This window comes from Antechinus flavipes, chromosome 2 (genome assembly GCF_016432865.1).
Source record: "Antechinus flavipes isolate AdamAnt ecotype Samford, QLD, Australia chromosome 2, AdamAnt_v2, whole genome shotgun sequence".
Taxonomy (NCBI): Eukaryota; Metazoa; Chordata; class Mammalia; order Dasyuromorphia; family Dasyuridae; genus Antechinus; species Antechinus flavipes.
In genome coordinates, this window is record NC_067399.1 from 541,036,740 (window position 1) to 541,054,406 (window position 17,667).

Consider the following 17,667-nt stretch of genomic DNA (forward strand, 5'->3'; position numbering starts at 1 on the left):
AATGCATAAAATAAAATGTGTAGTAGGAGAAAAAAGGGAACTTTTTTGAAGTTTTCAAAACAAAAATCTTTTAAACCACAATTTAAACCAAAAAGGAACTTTTAGACTAGATGATCTCTATAGTCTTCCAGCTATTCCAAAAACTGCCATTCAGAGCCTCTGAAATTGTAGACAAGCAACATTTCCCATGTTTGGCTGTCTTTTATAGCTTCCTATGGAAGGGATATTGTGCCCAATATGAGAGGACGTGTTAGATGAAAAAGTTTCATGAAAATAAAAGAGTGAGTCCACCTGAATCTGCCACAGAAGTATTCCAAACTGAGGTAAAATCTGATAGTCCTACCTTCAAGATTTTGAATAAAGCACCACAAAAATCTAAGGTTTTGATTGTAAATGTTTTAATAGAAATCCACCATCTTTTGCCTCCTCAGAGACAATATAATAAGATCCATGACAATCACAAAGAATACAAGTTTTTTTCCTTGAGAGTGCAGGCCACTTGACTGCAAAGCTGAAATTCCTGATTTCATAAGAACTCAAGTTGAAAGAACATGTCAGGAGTCAGTATGAACAAGTTGTGTTGATGAGAAGTTGCAGGCATGCAAAACATTGTCCTACCAAAGAATAAATTAAAAGAGGGGAAAATGCCTTCCTTATGCTAATTAGGTATTTGATATCAAGCCAAGATTTCTTTTTCCTAGGCTCACAGCTCCTGTAACTAGAAAGGATAACTCATTGTGTGAGCCCCAGCAAGAACAATGGCTTATGTTCCAGGATAGAGATGAAGGATCTATTTATGCCTTGAATGCTTTACTTCAAATGTTTTTTCTAACAGACTTTATACATGGCATACTCAAAATGCAGTGGGGAGAAACCCTATTAATCTTTAAAACAAGTGATCTTTTTTCTTTCAAATTACTTCTACCCCTGCTAGGATGTTTCCTTCCAGAATCTCTTAGTGACACCAGCTAGCAGACTGCCAAATTCCCAGCTTTGTTTTCCCAATTATGTCACAATGGTAAGTGAAAAAGTCAGTTTAAACTACTAGAATGAAGGCAGCTATGGTCCTCCAAAAATGCTTTTCCCACTATTCTTTTACAAATAGACAACTGATGGACTCTGTGCACTGAGCATAGATAACCCAATATCTTATGTTTGTGCACTGCCTTAAGTTTACTTTGTTCATCCTAGTGACGTGAATTTTAAGAATTATTTAACTTCAGCAGAAGTTTGGGAAAAAGAAAAAACCAAAAGAGGGTTACTTGCAATTAAGCCACTAGAGAAAAGACAGCAAATGGTTCTAGATTTGATTTTCTGTCATTCTCTTGAACTTTTTACTGTCTATCCAATGCCTAATCAAAAGTATAGCAGAGGGTGGCCCACCAGCAAGAAGAGGTAAGACAGTTCAGTAAAGGTTCTAAGACCACAGAGTCTATCCCCAATATGGCTCAGATAAAAGTATATCAGTGGCTGGGCCTAAACTGATCAAAAGATTGACCTTGTGGTAACTCAACAAAAAAAACCTAGGATACTCATGCTTTTTTTGGTCTCAGAGCCCCATCTCTATAGCTTTAGTTACCTGTAAGAGAGAGCACCGTCTTGCTTTTCCTTACAAGCCATTGTTGAAAGTGAGAAATCTCAACTAAGAAAATGTACAGCCCAAGGTTCTGCCTTGAAGTACTCAGTAGTTGGCTGGCTGATAGAAGCAGAGATTGGGGCAAATCCTCCTGCTATCACTAACTACACAGTATAGGCAGGAATTATGTACTGTTCTAAGGATGGTGAAAGTTAGGAGTCAAGGTTAGTTGGCTGAACATGAGGGTTACCGGTCATGCATGTTCTGTAGTGAAGTGGTATAATACGTAGAGGAATGTTACCTGGGGCTGTGGAATCACTGAGAATTAAAATTATTAAACTTTAGAAAAAGCCTTTGTATTGGCATAATGATAAAACCATTAAGAACTGCAGATTATGATTAATCTGGTAAGCCATTTGTTGCTCAGTTTAGTTGGTTTTTCTCTTTTTGGGTCCATAGCGCCGCCTTCGTTGTTTATAAAGGTGACGGAAATTTACAAACAGTCCTAAAATGTAAGTAAGCAAAAATTAGAACTCAGAACATCGTTATTAATGTAATTATAACCAGAGTAATTCTGGAAGGTAAAACTAAAGTATAACTCTTGGCTTCTAGCACAATGCTTCCCATATCTGTCCCTGAGAAAGGCTTGTTGAATGAAAGCCATTACTCTACACAAATGGTTTTCAAAGAATGAGTAAAAAATGGGGTTATTTTTCACACACACACACAAAAATTATGTTACTATGTAGTAGGTCTATTGTTATTTTTAATGAATTAGTAAATATTCTTCAAATTGTAATTACTAATTAAAATATCAATACAGCCAAGAACTCTTTAGGATTCTCAATAATGTTTTAAGAATGTAAAAGTGTTGTGGGACCAAAACATTTGAGAACCATTGTTTTAGGCCACTTTTGTGAGGAAAAGAGAATCGTGAGAGTGTCTATATAAAAGGGAAAGACAGAAAAGAAACTGCATTTTGGGTAAATATATAAATTTGCTTGTTGGACTTGTCTCTTACCCACAGAAGACCTGAGAGGCTCACCAAGAGAAAAAGGTATGAACACCCCTGGTAACATCTTTGCTGGCTACCCAGGACACTTTTGCTTCTTGGTTATTTTTTGGACAATGAGTAACACAACACATATGCTAATTTTGTATTAGTGGAATACTGCTGCAATTACTCCAGGTAAAGAGAATATCCTGAACAAGATTATTTAAGAAGCAGTGATCCTTGAAATAGATGTGAAACACAAAATGGGACCCCAGGAAGTGGGCAATTCTGAGCAAATTAGGGAGCGCGAATTTCAGCTCAGATAAGAATTTTTTCCAGCTAGATGGCTTTCTGCAAGTTTTTTTCCCCCTTCTAATCACTGTAGCACTCAGAAAAAAAAAAGTTTATGAAGACAGGCCTGGTAAATGAACGCAGTTCTGATGATGGTTCATCTGCAAAGCCAATACTTACCTAAAAATATTATTATAAGATAGATTTGGAGAAAGAATGAAAATTTGACTGTGATGTTCAGCGGATATGGCAACGTAAAACTGAACTTCCCCGTCTCACTGAATAATGGAATAGACTGGATGACTGAGACAGCTGAAAACAAAAGGTAACTCTTGTCAGAGGCAAAACTAATCTGATGACATAAACATCTATTTTACCCTGAAAATTCTGATTTTACATTTGTTCAAAATATCCTTTCAAGAGATTTACCTTTCTTCCTTTTTCTAAATCTCAAGTTATTAATACACATTTCAGTGGCCTACAAAATAATTTTCTATAGCTGAGCCACCCCTAATGAGTAATAGATGTCCTACGTCTGGAACTAATGGGACTCATCACCTGTGATATAAAGATTTCCAACTTCTACTTTCTACATCTGGTGCTAGGCAAAGAGCCTTCCTAAGAGAAAGTGAAGTGTTTTTATAAAATGATATCACTCTGCAACCAGACACAAATAGACTTCATACATTTCAATATACTTTTGCATTCATTTCATTTAATTTTTTCAACAGATAAACAAAGATTATGCCGAACTGAAGATGAAAAAACTGAGCCTAGGAGCTTAAAAGTCTCCAAGCTAGTTCAAGGCAGACAGGTTTTCTGACAACTAAGAACAGTGCCATATCAATGCTGCCAACTCTGTGGGTAAGCCACTAAACAAAATCAAGTCAGCAAAAGAATAACTACAGTCATTTATAAATGAGCCAGTTTCCCCAGATTATATTTTCAGTTTACTTTGAGGCTTTTTGGCCCTAACAACTTATACTGCCATCATGCAGTTATTTCTGATTGATCACAAAAACAAAATGCCCAATTATAATTTCCATTAATTTTCATTTTTTTCTCCAACAGCTTCCATACCTGATAGTGCCTTCATACTAGCCAATCACCATGTCCAAATGGAACGTAATTTTACCTGAGGATCTAGTTTTAATTCTGAGAAAATTAATTAGCTATATGATGTTGAGCACATCATTTTCATCTCAACTTTTTCACATCTCAAAAATGAATTGTACTTAACTGGGCTCATGTATAATTAGTAAAGAAAACCCAAAATTCCTAAAAAAAAAAAAAAAATACCTTCTGCCAAACATCCCAGAGGATAGCAAGGAATCCAGATGGAGTATCGGATCCATGTGAGTAATTTCCAATCTATGTCAATGCAGGCAAGCATGTAGAATGGATATCTGTTGCAAACAAGAAACTATATATTTTTCAAAAGGCTACTTTATAAAGTCTCAAGAGGCTCACTGTCCCTTTAAAAAGAATAGTCATGCAATCCCAAAAGATTAATGATCAAGCATATTATCTGCCTTTAGAGAAAGATCTGATACTTTTTAAATACAGATTGAAGCATGCTATTTTTCACCCTTATTTTTTCTTTTATTCAAGTCTTCTACAAAATGACTAATCCAGAAATATTTTATGTAATTGCACATGTATAAGCTATATGTGATTGGATACCATTTTAGGGAAAGGGAAGGGGAGAGAGGATGGAATTTGGAACTCAAAACTTGAAATAAAAAAAAATTTTTTTAACATATAGTCATGTCCAAAGACTCAGTTTCAATTGATAAATGATGGACAGAAGCAGCTACACCCAAAGAAAGAACACTGGGAAATGAATGAACTGTTTACATTTTTGTTTTTCTTCCCGGGTTATTTTTACCTTCTGAATCCAATTCTCCCTGTGCAACAAGAGAACTGCTCGGTTCTGCAAATATATATTGTATCTAGGATATACTGCAACATATCTAACATATATAGGACTGCTTGCCATCTAGGGGAGGAGGTGGAAGGAGGGAGGGGAAAAATCGGAACAGAAGCGAGTGCAAGGGATAATGTTGTAAAAAAATTACCCTGGCATGGATTCTGTCAATATAAAGTTATTATAAAATAAAAGAAAATATTAAAAAAAAAAAGAAAATATTTTTTAAAAAAATTTTTAAAAATAAATAAATAAATAAATAATATATAAATAAAGTATAGTCATGTCTCAATCATACACACCCATGGATGATTATCTATGGCATGATTTTTACCCCAGTTAAGATCATTTTCCAACATGTTTTTGGGCCACCTCTCCCAAATTTCAAGAGATAAAAAAATTTATTTCTCACTAGTCCAAACTTTAAAAAAAAGAGTAAATCTGCTTTCTCTTACCCCAACTTGATACTGAGGATGTTATCTCTATTAATCACTGAATCTTAAGAACTAGAAGGGTCCTTAGAAATTCACTTTAACTTCTCATCATATAAAGAACCTCTTCAACATCTAGATGGGAATTCTAATCTCATAAATATGTATAATGATTGGAGGGAGGAAGCACAATTCTACATCATTCATAAGTCAGCCCATTTTATTTTTGGATAGGTCTTTTTGGAAGGTCTTCAAGATTAAACCAAGTTCAAACTACTTTAGTTCTTCTACAGCTTTACTGATTAAATCTGATCTTCCTTACTCCTCCCATTCCACTAACAAGTGGATGTTTCACTTTTTCTAGGCTAATTAATCATACTTGAGTTTAACCATTTATGACTCCTTTTGAGTCCCCTTTCATATCCTGTACTTATTTTTTAGTATCCCTCTTAAAATCTGAATACAATAGTCTATACTATATTTATGTTTGGCTGAAAGAGTAGCACTAATATTACCTCCCTTGTTTCAGATGCTATATTGTTACCACTAGCCTTAAGTTTCCTCTGTTGGCTACATCTCACAATGGACTTAAAATTTGATTTGTATTTGTCCACTAGTCCTTTGAAACATAAACTATTATACTATCAAGTCTCCTATATGCGATGATTTTGAGAGAATTTTTGAACCTAAGTACAATATATAGTTTTATTATTATATTACTAAGTTTTACCTCGTCTGGTCCCATCATTCCATTCTTAAATCTTAATTCTGATTTTGTCAACATATTTGCTATATCACCCAGCTTTATATTATCTCTATATGTTTTTAACTTTGCTTTCTCTGACTAATCAAGTAGTGGGTAAAAATATCCAAAAGGCAAGTGATGAGGACAGAGGCTTGTAGAATAACAGTACATACTTTTATGATTTTTCTCTCCATTCACATGGGTCATTATGAATAATTTTATCAAATGCCCTGTTGAAATTCAAACATCCTATATATAACTCTAGCATTTCTTCAATCTAACAGTCTAGTCTAGTACTAACATGTAGTGTGAAACTAGCCTCTCGTGGGCATGGCAAATAAAAGCCAATAATGCATTGTTTGTGTTGTAATTCAGTGAAAAGGAAAAAAGGGAGGTGATGGCAAGGGAGAAAAGGAGAAAGGGAATTTAAGAGAAAAAGTGTATAGGCTAGAAAGAATGTGACTGACCCGCGTAAGAGATTTCACCTAGCCTTGGTTAAGTATAAATCCAACATAGCTCACTGCCACCTACAAACAGAACACACTGATATGGAATCATCACCTCTGACATTTCTGACCATTACCCAAAGAAGACTACAATTACCATCAGCTTCTCTTAAGATACCCTTCCTGGCTATCCCCACAGTAATTCAGCTTCTTGACTCCAGATCCTATCAATCTAATTGGAATTCAAGTGCACTTTTTTGGGAGACATTTATTTTCTTTTTTAGGCTTTCATCCTATTTTTATGGATGCCTTTAATTTTTATTACCCCATTCCTTTCCTTACACAGAATTCACCATTCCCATCTCTGTCAAGGTTTCCTTAGAACAACAGGAATAAAAGAGAAAGGAAATGAGTTCAGGAGAATCAATCATCATCATCATTATCATATATATAGTACTTATAATATATATAATACTTACTGTCTGCTAGACACTGTACTTAGTGCTTTACTGTTATCTCATTGCTCTAGTCTGGCAAGATTCCGCATCCATAGTTTCCCATCCTCTTGCAATAAATAGAGGGAGATGCATTTTCAACCACAAAGTTGTTTTCTCCCCATATGGGTATTTATACCCCAAAACAGATTGTATTAAATCTGCCACTGTTTTCACAAGGTATAAGCATGCAAGTGGTGGGGCCACCTGAGATCACTGGCCTAAGCAAAATGAGAATGGAGTGGGAAGCAGGGAAAAAAGTCATGTGTTAATCATTCATTCGTGCATTCAACAGATACTGGTTATGTATTGATAGGCTTCATCTCTTAGAAGCTTCACAAAGAACAGCAGGGTGAAGGATGGGTTTGTGGACAGAATTTTAAAAAGAAGTTTGTTCCTTTCTGCATTTAGAATCCAACATACCTGAATATCTCTATTGTACTCCACAGATAAAATATAAAGAAAACCACAGCTTTGCTTTGCATTTCTTCCAAGCTGCCGATGATGACAAATAAAATGATATTTCTGCCAAAGAACTGTCAAAGAAAAATCAAGTTAAAAAAACAAACACCTGAACAAGCAGAATTCCTCCTTTTCCCCACCTCCATCAAGACCACATAATGGTAGTTTCTATAGCAACAATATAACTCCAGTGGTTAAAAGCATCTGAATGAACTTGAGATTATGAATCTGACTTGTAACTCCCACACCAGAAGTTCAAGTATCTAACTAAGGTAACCTATTGTGATAGAAAGACAACCTTGTTTCTAAACCCACCACCAAAAGAGATTCTCCTGCTGGTTGCACTACTACTTATGTATCACCATCCCCAATTAAATTAAGATACTGACTTCTCCCCTTTCTCAAAAATGATCGTGTAGAAAGTACCTGTCTAGCTTTATCCAATCTGCCCTTCGGTCACAGTACCAACTTTTCATGGTACATCTGGCCCCATTGTCCCCGAGTATGAACAACTTCCTTCAATATCACTATAAAAGTTTTGCCTTAAAAAAATACTGTCCTTCAAAAATGAAGCATCACATCCTATTTATAGTGTTATGGAATACACCAATAATGATTCAGACTTTAAGGCTTACAATGTACTTTCCTCACAAATAAGTTGCCTAATACAAATAAATATAATTCCCCTTTCTGTGGAAAAGACAGTGGGTATGGTTCTAATCCAGTGTTATCTAAAACACAGACTTGACCACCATTTGACCTTGGGGCTAAATAGACAGTACATATAAGAAGTGCAAAAGGATGCAGAACAAGCACAACCTTGTCCATAGCTGCCCCTGCAGAAATGGTATTTATAGTCTTTGCATTCAGGTAGCCAGGAAAAAAAGCAAAATTAATGGCCAGAGGTTGCACATCTCTTGAAGTGTGTGTGTGTGTGTGTGTGTGTGTGTGTGTGTGTGTGTGTGTGCATATAAGTATGGCAAAAGGAACTGCAAATCTTGAGGGTAGTTGAATTCCAAAAGAAAAAGAAAATATTTTTGTTAAGGTGGAATTAAAATGGGGAAACTTCAAACATCTGCTCATCATGTTCATCTAGGGATAGAAAAACAATGAATGTTATTATTTCTAATGAAGTATTTTTGTACATGCTTTTTGCCTTAAGGAGAAATAACTGAAAAAATGGCCTAGTTTTTGGCTCCATAAACAGAATGTCCAGAAAGTCTCTGTAATTTTAAGCTATTGGTTAAAACCTAAAACTGCACTAAATCTTTTGGCATACGCTGTACTAACCCTCCCTTGAAGCCAGAAGTAACCTGACTTCTCAGACACCAAGTCAAGGGAACTCAAGCTCTGACAGATTATACCAGTTCAGAAAGACTGTGAGCATGGGCCTAGGGACCGGTTGTCATCCAAGGAGCTTAACTAACCCTATTCAGTTCTTTAGATGGAGAACAGATGAAATTTTTAAGTCGAGCAACTTATTAAATCATCTATTTGCTAAAGTATACAGGCATCAAATAGATATAGAATCAGACAGATTAAAAACCACAACAACTCTTCTCTAATTTACAGGAGCAAGTTGTCAGTCACAGAACACACTCACGATGGCAAAACTCTATTTTGGAAAATTCCCCAGATATGATTATCTCCATGCTTAGGTAGAACTAACTCTACCCATCTGTAAACAGAAAATTATTTGCAAACAGTGCCCTTTACAGTGAATTCCTTTTCCTACAACTCTTTATCCCACCTGTACACTACCTGGATTAAAGTAGGAATCACTGGTGACCGAGTGACTCTAAGTAAGGCATTGATGATCTCAACAACCGCCAGCATCTGGCAGAAATACATCATGTCAGCCATAGTATGAAATGTGTCGTAGAAAGAATCTGTAAGAAACAAATATCCATTAATAGAAAACTAATCTCAAAAGAATACATTCCCTCTATGGAGAGCTTAAGCAGAAGAATATAAAATTCAAGAAACTCAGATTCAAATACATTCCCAAGACATACCCTCATGGCAGCCCCCCAAAAGTTCATGCAATTTTTGTCTCCATTCTAGCACAATGTCCAATATGAGGGAAGTAACAGTCCCATAGCATCCTGCCGTAGTCAGACTACATCTAGAGTACTATATTTAGCTTTGAGAAAGACTGACTAACTATCCAGAGCAACCAGGGGAATGAAGGAATTTGAAAACATTTCCTGTGAATCAGATGAAGAAACTGGAGATTTTAAAAATATATCACATCAATCATGGAAGTAGAGCAGAGAAGACTTAGGGAGAACATGATCTTGAGCTTCATGTATTTGAAAGATTGCTATGTGGAAGAGGGATTAAGGCTTGTTTTGCTTGGGCTCACAGGGTATAATAACAAAAGAATAATAATGCACTGTTAGAGGAACTATGTTCCTGCCATTCTGAAAAACAATTTGGAATTATGCCCTAAAAGTTATTAAACTCCACACCCTCTGATCCAGCAATACCACTACACAACAGACTTAAAAAAAAAAGAAAATGATATATGAATAAAAGGTAGCAGTTTTGTTTACAATAGCAAAGAAATGAAAATTCAAGTGGTATTCATAAATTGTGATATGACTAAAGTTATGATGACATTGACATAAACTCCCCTTGATCTTTGAGGAAGAAGGGTAGGAAAGGCCCTCTGTGTCCCCTTTAATCTTTGGAGGAAGGGTAGTCCTGGGTCTCAAACCCTCCCAGCCTCTGGGAGAGGCTCTACCCTCTTGTTCATAGGGAAAACCTCCAGATAGTAATCTATTCAATTGAAGATCTTGGCCAGGGGCATAATCACCACCTTCTATTGAAAGGTCCCCAACTCTGGGCCAAAAGAATTCTATAAAAAGCTGTGCACCCAGACCTTTGCAAATAATCCTAACAGGATTTTGCCTGCTGATGAAGATATTTTCTCTTCTCAGTGTAATAAACCCATTTTTTGCCACTAACCTCACGCCTGTATTCCCTAGGGTTTGCAAATTCTTTCTCAAGGCCTGCAATCCATTGCTATTAGGGGATCTCTCAACTCTTATTTCTCATATCTCAACAATATGTACACCAATGTGATAGAACACGATTGTGCAGAAATGATAAAAACCCTGGGAAAATATATATGAACTGAAGCAATGTGAAGTGTGCAGAAGCAGAACAATCCACACAGTGATAAAGATAATCTATTATAAAAGAGATAAACTCTGTTCAAAACAATGAGTTCCAAAGACTCATGATGACACATGCCACCTACCTCCAGAAAAAAACCAACAAACTCAAGAGGGCTGGTGTAAGTATTTTTCCTTGCGTTTTTTTCTTAAATGGATAATGTGGAAATTTGTTTTGCATGACTCTATGTATTCGTAAGAGATTTTGCTTTTCTTGCCTTCTCACTGAGTGGGTGAAGAAAGAAGTAAAAGGAGATCTGATACCTCTCCTCCCCAAAAAAAGAATAAAAAAGCCTCTGTTCTTTAAAAAAAATAAATGAAATAAGAAATAAAAGTGTTTAAGCACTCTGATCATTTTAATGACAAACTTAATGAGTTCCAAAGACCTCAAGATAAATAGACTACCCATTTCCTGAGACAAAGGTGATAGTCTCAGAATGCAAACTGAGACATAAATTTTTGAACATGTCCAATAAGGTAATTTTTTTGTCTGACTATGTTTGTAACAAGGATTTTGTTTCTCAAGTGAGGGGAAGAAAGTAGGGAGGAAGGAAAGAGCATGTATTTTTATTTGAAAAATAAAATGTAATTAAAAAGAAAAATAATTAGCACGTTTCAGATTTCAGCTTAATATAAGGAATTACTTTCTAACAAATGGTGCTGCTAATACACTAGGCAGATTCAGGGGGTAGTGACTGCCACTTCAGTAAAGATCTTCAAACAGAGGATGAATGTCAAAGTCAGTTATCAAGAATGTTGTAGAAGGAATTCCTATTTAGATATAAGATGAGTTAGATGTCCTGAGGTCCCAATTCTGACATACTATGATACTTGCCACTAAAACAGACACACAAAGGAAGGCCCACACTGCCCAGTCATAAATATATTTGATTTAAACTTTATGAAACAAGAGGTAATACTTTGGGGTAGCTTAGGCCCTGGGTATCATAAATTTCAGGGGGCTTTCTCTAGCATCTAAGTCTTTTTTTTTTAATTTTATAATAACTTTTTATTGACAGAATCCATGCCAGGGTAATTTTTTTTTTACAACATTATCCCTTGCATTCGCTTCTGTTCCGATCCCCCCCCCCCCCCAAGATGGCAAGCAGTCCTATATATGTTAAATATGTGGCAGTATATCCTAGATACAATATATGTTTGCAGAACTGAACAGTTCTCTTGTTGCACAGGGAGAATTGGATTCAGAAGGTAAAAATAACCCAGGAAAAAAAACAAAAATGCAAATAGTTCATATTCATTTCCCAGTGTTCTTTCTTTGGATGTAGCTGCTTCTGACCACCATTTATCAATTGAAACTGAGTTAGGTCTCTTTGTCAAAGAAATCCACTTCCATCAGAGTACATCCTCATACAGTATTGTTGTTGAATCTCCTGGTTCTGCTCATTTCACTTAGCATCAGTTCATGTAAGTCTCTCCAAGCCTCTCTGTATTCATCCTGCTGGTCATTTCTTACAGAACATTAATATTCCATAACATTCATATACCACAATTTACCCAGCCATTCTCCAATTGATGGGCATCCTTTCAATTTCCAGTTTCTAGCCACTACAAACAGGGCTGCCACAAACATTTTAGCATATACAGGTCCCTTTCCCTTCTTTAGTATTTCTTTGGGATATAAGCGCAGAAGTAACACTGCTGGATCAAAGGGTATGCACAATTTGATAACTTTTTGGGCATAATTCCAGATTGCTCTCCAGAATGGTTGGATTTGTTCACAACTCCACCAATAATGCATTATTGTCCCAGTTTTCCCGCATCCCCTCCAATATTCATCATTATTTTTTCCTATCATCTTAGCCAATCTGATAGGTATGTAGTGGTATCTCAGAGTTGTCTTAATTTGCATTTCTCTGATCAATAATAATTTGGAACACTCTTTCATATGAGTGGTAATAGTTTCAATTTCATCATCTGAAAATTGTCTGTTCATATCCTTTGACCATTTATCAATTGGAGAATGGCTTGATTTCTTATAAATTTGAGTCAGTTCTCTATATTTTTTGGAAATGAGGCCTTTATCAGAACCTTTAACTGTGAAGATAGCATCTAAGTCTTTACTCTCTCCTAAAGCAGCTGAGAAACTTAAGGAAAATGGGTGGGAAAGAAGGAAGACAAAGCATGGAAGATCAAAATTTAAGAGCCATGAATCCAATTGAATATTTACATATATTTACTTGGGACAAACAAGGGATTCTATATGGTCTTGGCTTCTAAGCTTCTTAATGGTATCATGGGAAGATAAACTAAATGGGTCTGCAAAGTACTAAAGAACTTAACTTGGGAATTGTTCACACCATAGCAAGAAAGCTTAACTATTGCCACGATAAAGATTTATAGCATGGCATAAACTATATTAAGAGATGGATAAAGCACAGTGCTTAAAGGTTTTCAAAATGGCTGCAGCTCCACAGTAGGCCAGGGGGCTTTTAAGCCAACTAGCTGTCACTGGCCTGGTGGCACCTGGCCCTGTAATTGCAATCAATCCAAGAATCAGTCCAATATTCTAGTAAGCCTGGAGTCCAGAAGTAAAAAAGGAACACCAGTTGAAACTCTTATCAGTTTAGACATGAAAGCACCTCGTATTACATCATTACATGGGCAGTCTTTTTTTTGTTGTTGCAATCATAGTTTTCTGATGCCAGGTGACTGATATCAGCAAGTGACTGATACACATTCATACATCCATACACACACACACATATACATAAAATATATAGATATAGATGTAAATATATTTTTTCAAATCCCTAACTTTGGGGATTTGAAAATCAATCTGTTCATTGCATTCACTATGAGAAAACTAAATGATTTAATTACTCAAGACAAACTGGTAACAGAAATAGTTTCTGAAATAAAATGTAAACGATATTTTGAGGATCTGTCTTATCACAGATCTAGTAGACCTAAAATTATAACCCTGCAATGATCTTATCTGTCCCCTATAGTACAGGATATGCACCCTGAGTAACCAATATAATCCCTATGTTGCTTTCCTAACCCAGAACTATGTTAACTGGCTGAATAAGCAAAAGCGAAAGGAGCTTCAAATGCCTTCTGAAACTAAAACAAAAGAAATATGAGTTTCTCAGGAGATTTAAAGAAATTGCAGTATTCAGAAATGGATAATCACCAGTCCCCAGCCAATGAATTTGTTGATAACAGATATAAAGGCAAATTATTCCAGGAGACTGAGCTTAGAGTCAAGTGGTTCATAATGTAGAAATCTACACCAGGTCAGGATAGATTTCCATTTATACAGATTCATGGGCCACAACTTAATAGCCTGATATATATTCATATAGGGATGGGAGATCAAAAATATGGATCAGATCTTTGGAAGGATCTCCATGAAGGAAGTTATCAATTTATGTGTCCTATGTTAATACCCAACAAAAATGACTTCTCATCTATGAAGGGCATTAACAATAAGGATGACAAAATTCCTTGATCCCATAAGAGAAACAAATGTAGCAGGCTTCCTAGAACTACTAAACCTTGCATGATACCCTTAAACAGAAAGAACTTCAGGGGAAGTTGGAGAATATTCCTGGAGAAGGTAACATGAGATGCCATTTACCAAATCTGACTTTTCACTATGAAAACCAATTGTTTTATCTGTAACACAGAAAATCTTCTTGAAACCCCAGGTGTAATTGTAATTTAAGATGAAGACATAGAATATTATTAAGGCAGTCTAGGCTTGGGACCTCATGTTCATGTAAAAGGAGGGTAAAAAAACTTGGTATGCTTGTTGAAGGAATATGGTAAAATCTACAGGCCTTTTGTATGGCAATGAGGCTCACCTAAGTATGAAAAAACTGGGGAGAGGTATTATTTGTATTGTGTGTTCTATGCATAATTATAATTTATCATGTACGCAACTAAAAGACAGAGAAGGAAGAAGGCTTTTTGCTATTACAGATAAATAGCATCCCATGATAGGAGGATAAAACAGAAAAATCACAAGTTCCTATTGTGTTCTAGGAGCTTTGCTAAGCAACAGAAATAGAAAAATAAAAGGGTTTCTGACCTCTAGTATCTCACCTTCAAGTGGAAGGATACAAGATGTCATAGGTATTTATAGAATATATAAAAAAACAAATATACTAACAACCGAGGCAAATGGGAAAGGCTTCTGAAAGAAGGGATATTTGAACAAGCCTTGAAGGAAACAAAATGTTCCAAGGAGCAAAGACCAAGAGGGAGACCATTCTAAACATGGCGGCCAGCCCCATGTAGAAGATGGAAGGTAGTATATGAGGAAGGTCAAGTGGACCAGTGTGGTTAAAGTGTGAAAACCATAAGGGAATAAAGTGTAACGAGCTTAGAGCCAAGTGGTGAAAGACTTTCAACATCCTTCACAGGAATCAGTATTTTATCCTAGAAGCAATGAGGAATCATTGAAGCTATTTAATCAAGTAAATACATGGTCAGAACTTATTCCAGGAATATTAATTTGAGAGCTGTGTAGAGGATGGAATAGAGGTAAGAAAACAAATGTAGAAAAATCACTCAGGAAATACAGGCAGTAGTCTAAGTGAGAAGTTATGAATTACTACATTAGTAAGTGGTGGTGAAAGCAGAGCAAAGAGAATGGATGTGATGCAAAATACATGATTTTGCCACTGATTAAAAACAGGAGGATGGAAGGACAAATCAGTTTCAACTTGTTGAGTTTGAGGTGACCACAGAGCATCCAGATGGGGCTGGAGCCAACAGGAATACACACTGCCAAGAAGCAAGATCCAGGTCTAAATTCATATTATGTAATCCCTCTAAGCAAATTATAGCAATGCAATTCTTTTACACCTCCCTAACCAAGGAATTAATTTTCTTACTTCTTGTATTCCCTTCCCTCATATATTCTTCACTTCGGTGACATGCCTCCAGGCTGTTATAGGAACAAAAGACACTCTCTCATTTCTGGCATTTTCTCTGACTGCCCTCCATACCTGCAATGCTCTCCCTCCTCAGTTCGGCCTCCTGGCTTTCTTTAAGTCTCAGCTAAAGCCCACCTTCTACAAGAAGCTGTTTTAAGCATAGGGGAGGATCTGGGCATGCTTATAAAAATAGGCAGGGAAGGGGTCAATGGATGAGAAGAGTCTGAAAACTAAAGAAAGAAAGGAAATGATTAAAAGGCTAAGCTTCAGGAGGAAATGGCAGGATATTAAGAATAAGGATACAAGTAGAAGTTTGGGGTTAAGATGGAAAAAGGCCACTTTGTCCTCTGAGACCCCAATAAAGAGTAGAAATAATGCTGGGGCAATCTGAAGCATAGATCTGGGGAGGAAAGGGAGTTCTAGAAAGATGGTCTCAATTTTTTTCTGTAAAGTATAAGTTAAAATTCCTTTGATGAAAGGGAGTGAAAAAGCAATAGAGGAAGAAGTGGCTTGAGAAGAGGTTTGGAATACTACTGTGATAAGTATATCATAGTTTTTGTCTATGCCCAAAGTAATTAAATTTTGCTAAAGTAGTAAGTTTATGAGCTGGATGAAATATTTAGGATTGACAAGTATGTTGCACTTATAATTTAATATCTTTATGGTATTCTTTGATGTGTATAAGAAATGGAATGTTCTGGGTGAGCTAAATGAGTTTGAAATTTAATCAGTACTTAACATGCATATATCCCTTTGTAGTAGTACTGGGAAAATACAAATATTCAATTTGGCCAATGAGGAAATTCCACAAAGTCATTTCCTCTTCCCCAGACTACCCTAACTGATCTGGGCCTATTACCAGATATTCACTCAGCTGATTTTGTATTACCCTATATGTCAACAAACAGATAAAGCAAAAATTGTGATAGGACTAGTTGGATGCTATCCTTGCCTCCATAAGGTCCAAAGGTCTGAGCTTCTCAGTGAAATCATTCAGCCAAAGCTCAGTAGGAAGGTAGGAATAGTACAGGGAAAGGGAGCTGGTGCTTGAGAAAGAACTGGACATGGAACTGTTTACTTGCCTTTTCCTAAGATAAACAGCCGCACTGTCATGTTGACAAAGATCCAGGAGAATCCTAAAAACTGAACCAAATTATACATAAACAGGTATCCTCTTTTCAGGTTGGCGAAAGCTGAAAATCAAAATAGAAAATGCAGTTAGCTACAAAGAATGATTTCCATGGCAGGTAGCAGGTTTTCAGGGACTAAATGCTTGACTTTGTTCTTTCTTCCCCAAAGCCTGAAGCTCAGATAGGCAAATCCCTTCCACTGAGACCTGTGTCAGCATAGCACTCTAGTTTCTCTCTCAGAGAACAATGAACAAGCATGTTGCACTCCAGTCACCACACTCCCCTTCACATCTCTGAGAGGCAAATGGGTAGGTACAAATGAAATGTACAACATCTAGTGATCTTGCCATCTATAGAAAACCTTACTTTATCAATGGAAAAAGGGAAGATGGATATGAATATGCTCAAATCTCTCCTATAATCCACTGTTAACTTTAATACATTAAAGCTGTACAGGCCAGCTGTGTCAGAGAGAAGGTAAGACCAGGAAAGAAAATAAGACTGGGGCCAAGTGTGAGGAAAGAGGTGGGAGCAGTGCCAACAGAGAGAGTGTGGGACTTAGAAGAGAGTCAGGGCAGAAACTGAGCAGGGGCTAAATAGTTTTCAATGAGAAATCATGAGTTCTGGGTTTTGCTATTGCAAATGCATTCCCAGGCTGAAATAACCTTCAAAGATGTCCAATCAAAAGGCTTAGCTTACACTCAATCAAATTCTATAAATGATGAATCAAAAACAGGACCAGGATAGGAGGACACCAAATGCTAGGCTTCTATCACATGTGATTCATTTAAATTTCAATGTGTTCATTTTTTCTTTGTCTCTAACAATCCTTGCCTGCCTCTGCACCAATGAAGAAGCAGAAATCTAAGATCTTTCATTTCTTTTTTGGGAAGCAAGGTACTTTCAAATTCCTTCCATATTAGAAAAGTAAAAACAGAGTATTTACAAATGCTATTGAAAAGTGAGTATATTGTTTAAAATAAAATCCAAGATGGTTCTCAAAGAGTTGAAAATGACAGGAAATATAAATGGTATTCCAAAAAAAGATGTTAAATGGACCATCTAGAAATGCCTACTGAGCAGAGGGG

The 17,667-nt window shown here is 36.3% G+C and overlaps 1 protein-coding gene across 1 annotated transcript in view; it reads right to left on the reverse strand.

The window, feature by feature from the left end:
- Window positions 1–381: 381 nt before the first annotated feature.
- The window catches only part of HACD3 (3-hydroxyacyl-CoA dehydratase 3), a 30,486-nt gene continuing 13,200 nt past the window's right edge, over window positions 382–17,667 (reverse strand). The window contains exons 6-11 of the mRNA XM_051980864.1: window positions 16,532–16,642; window positions 9,128–9,255; window positions 7,328–7,440; window positions 4,161–4,267; window positions 3,042–3,173; window positions 382–2,081 (exon numbers count right to left, since the gene is read on the reverse strand). Coding sequence (XP_051836824.1) covers window positions 2,005–2,081; window positions 3,042–3,173; window positions 4,161–4,267; window positions 7,328–7,440; window positions 9,128–9,255; window positions 16,532–16,642 — 668 coding nt within the window. The 3' untranslated portion in view covers window positions 382–2,004. The remainder of the gene's footprint in view (window positions 2,082–3,041; window positions 3,174–4,160; window positions 4,268–7,327; window positions 7,441–9,127; window positions 9,256–16,531; window positions 16,643–17,667) is intronic.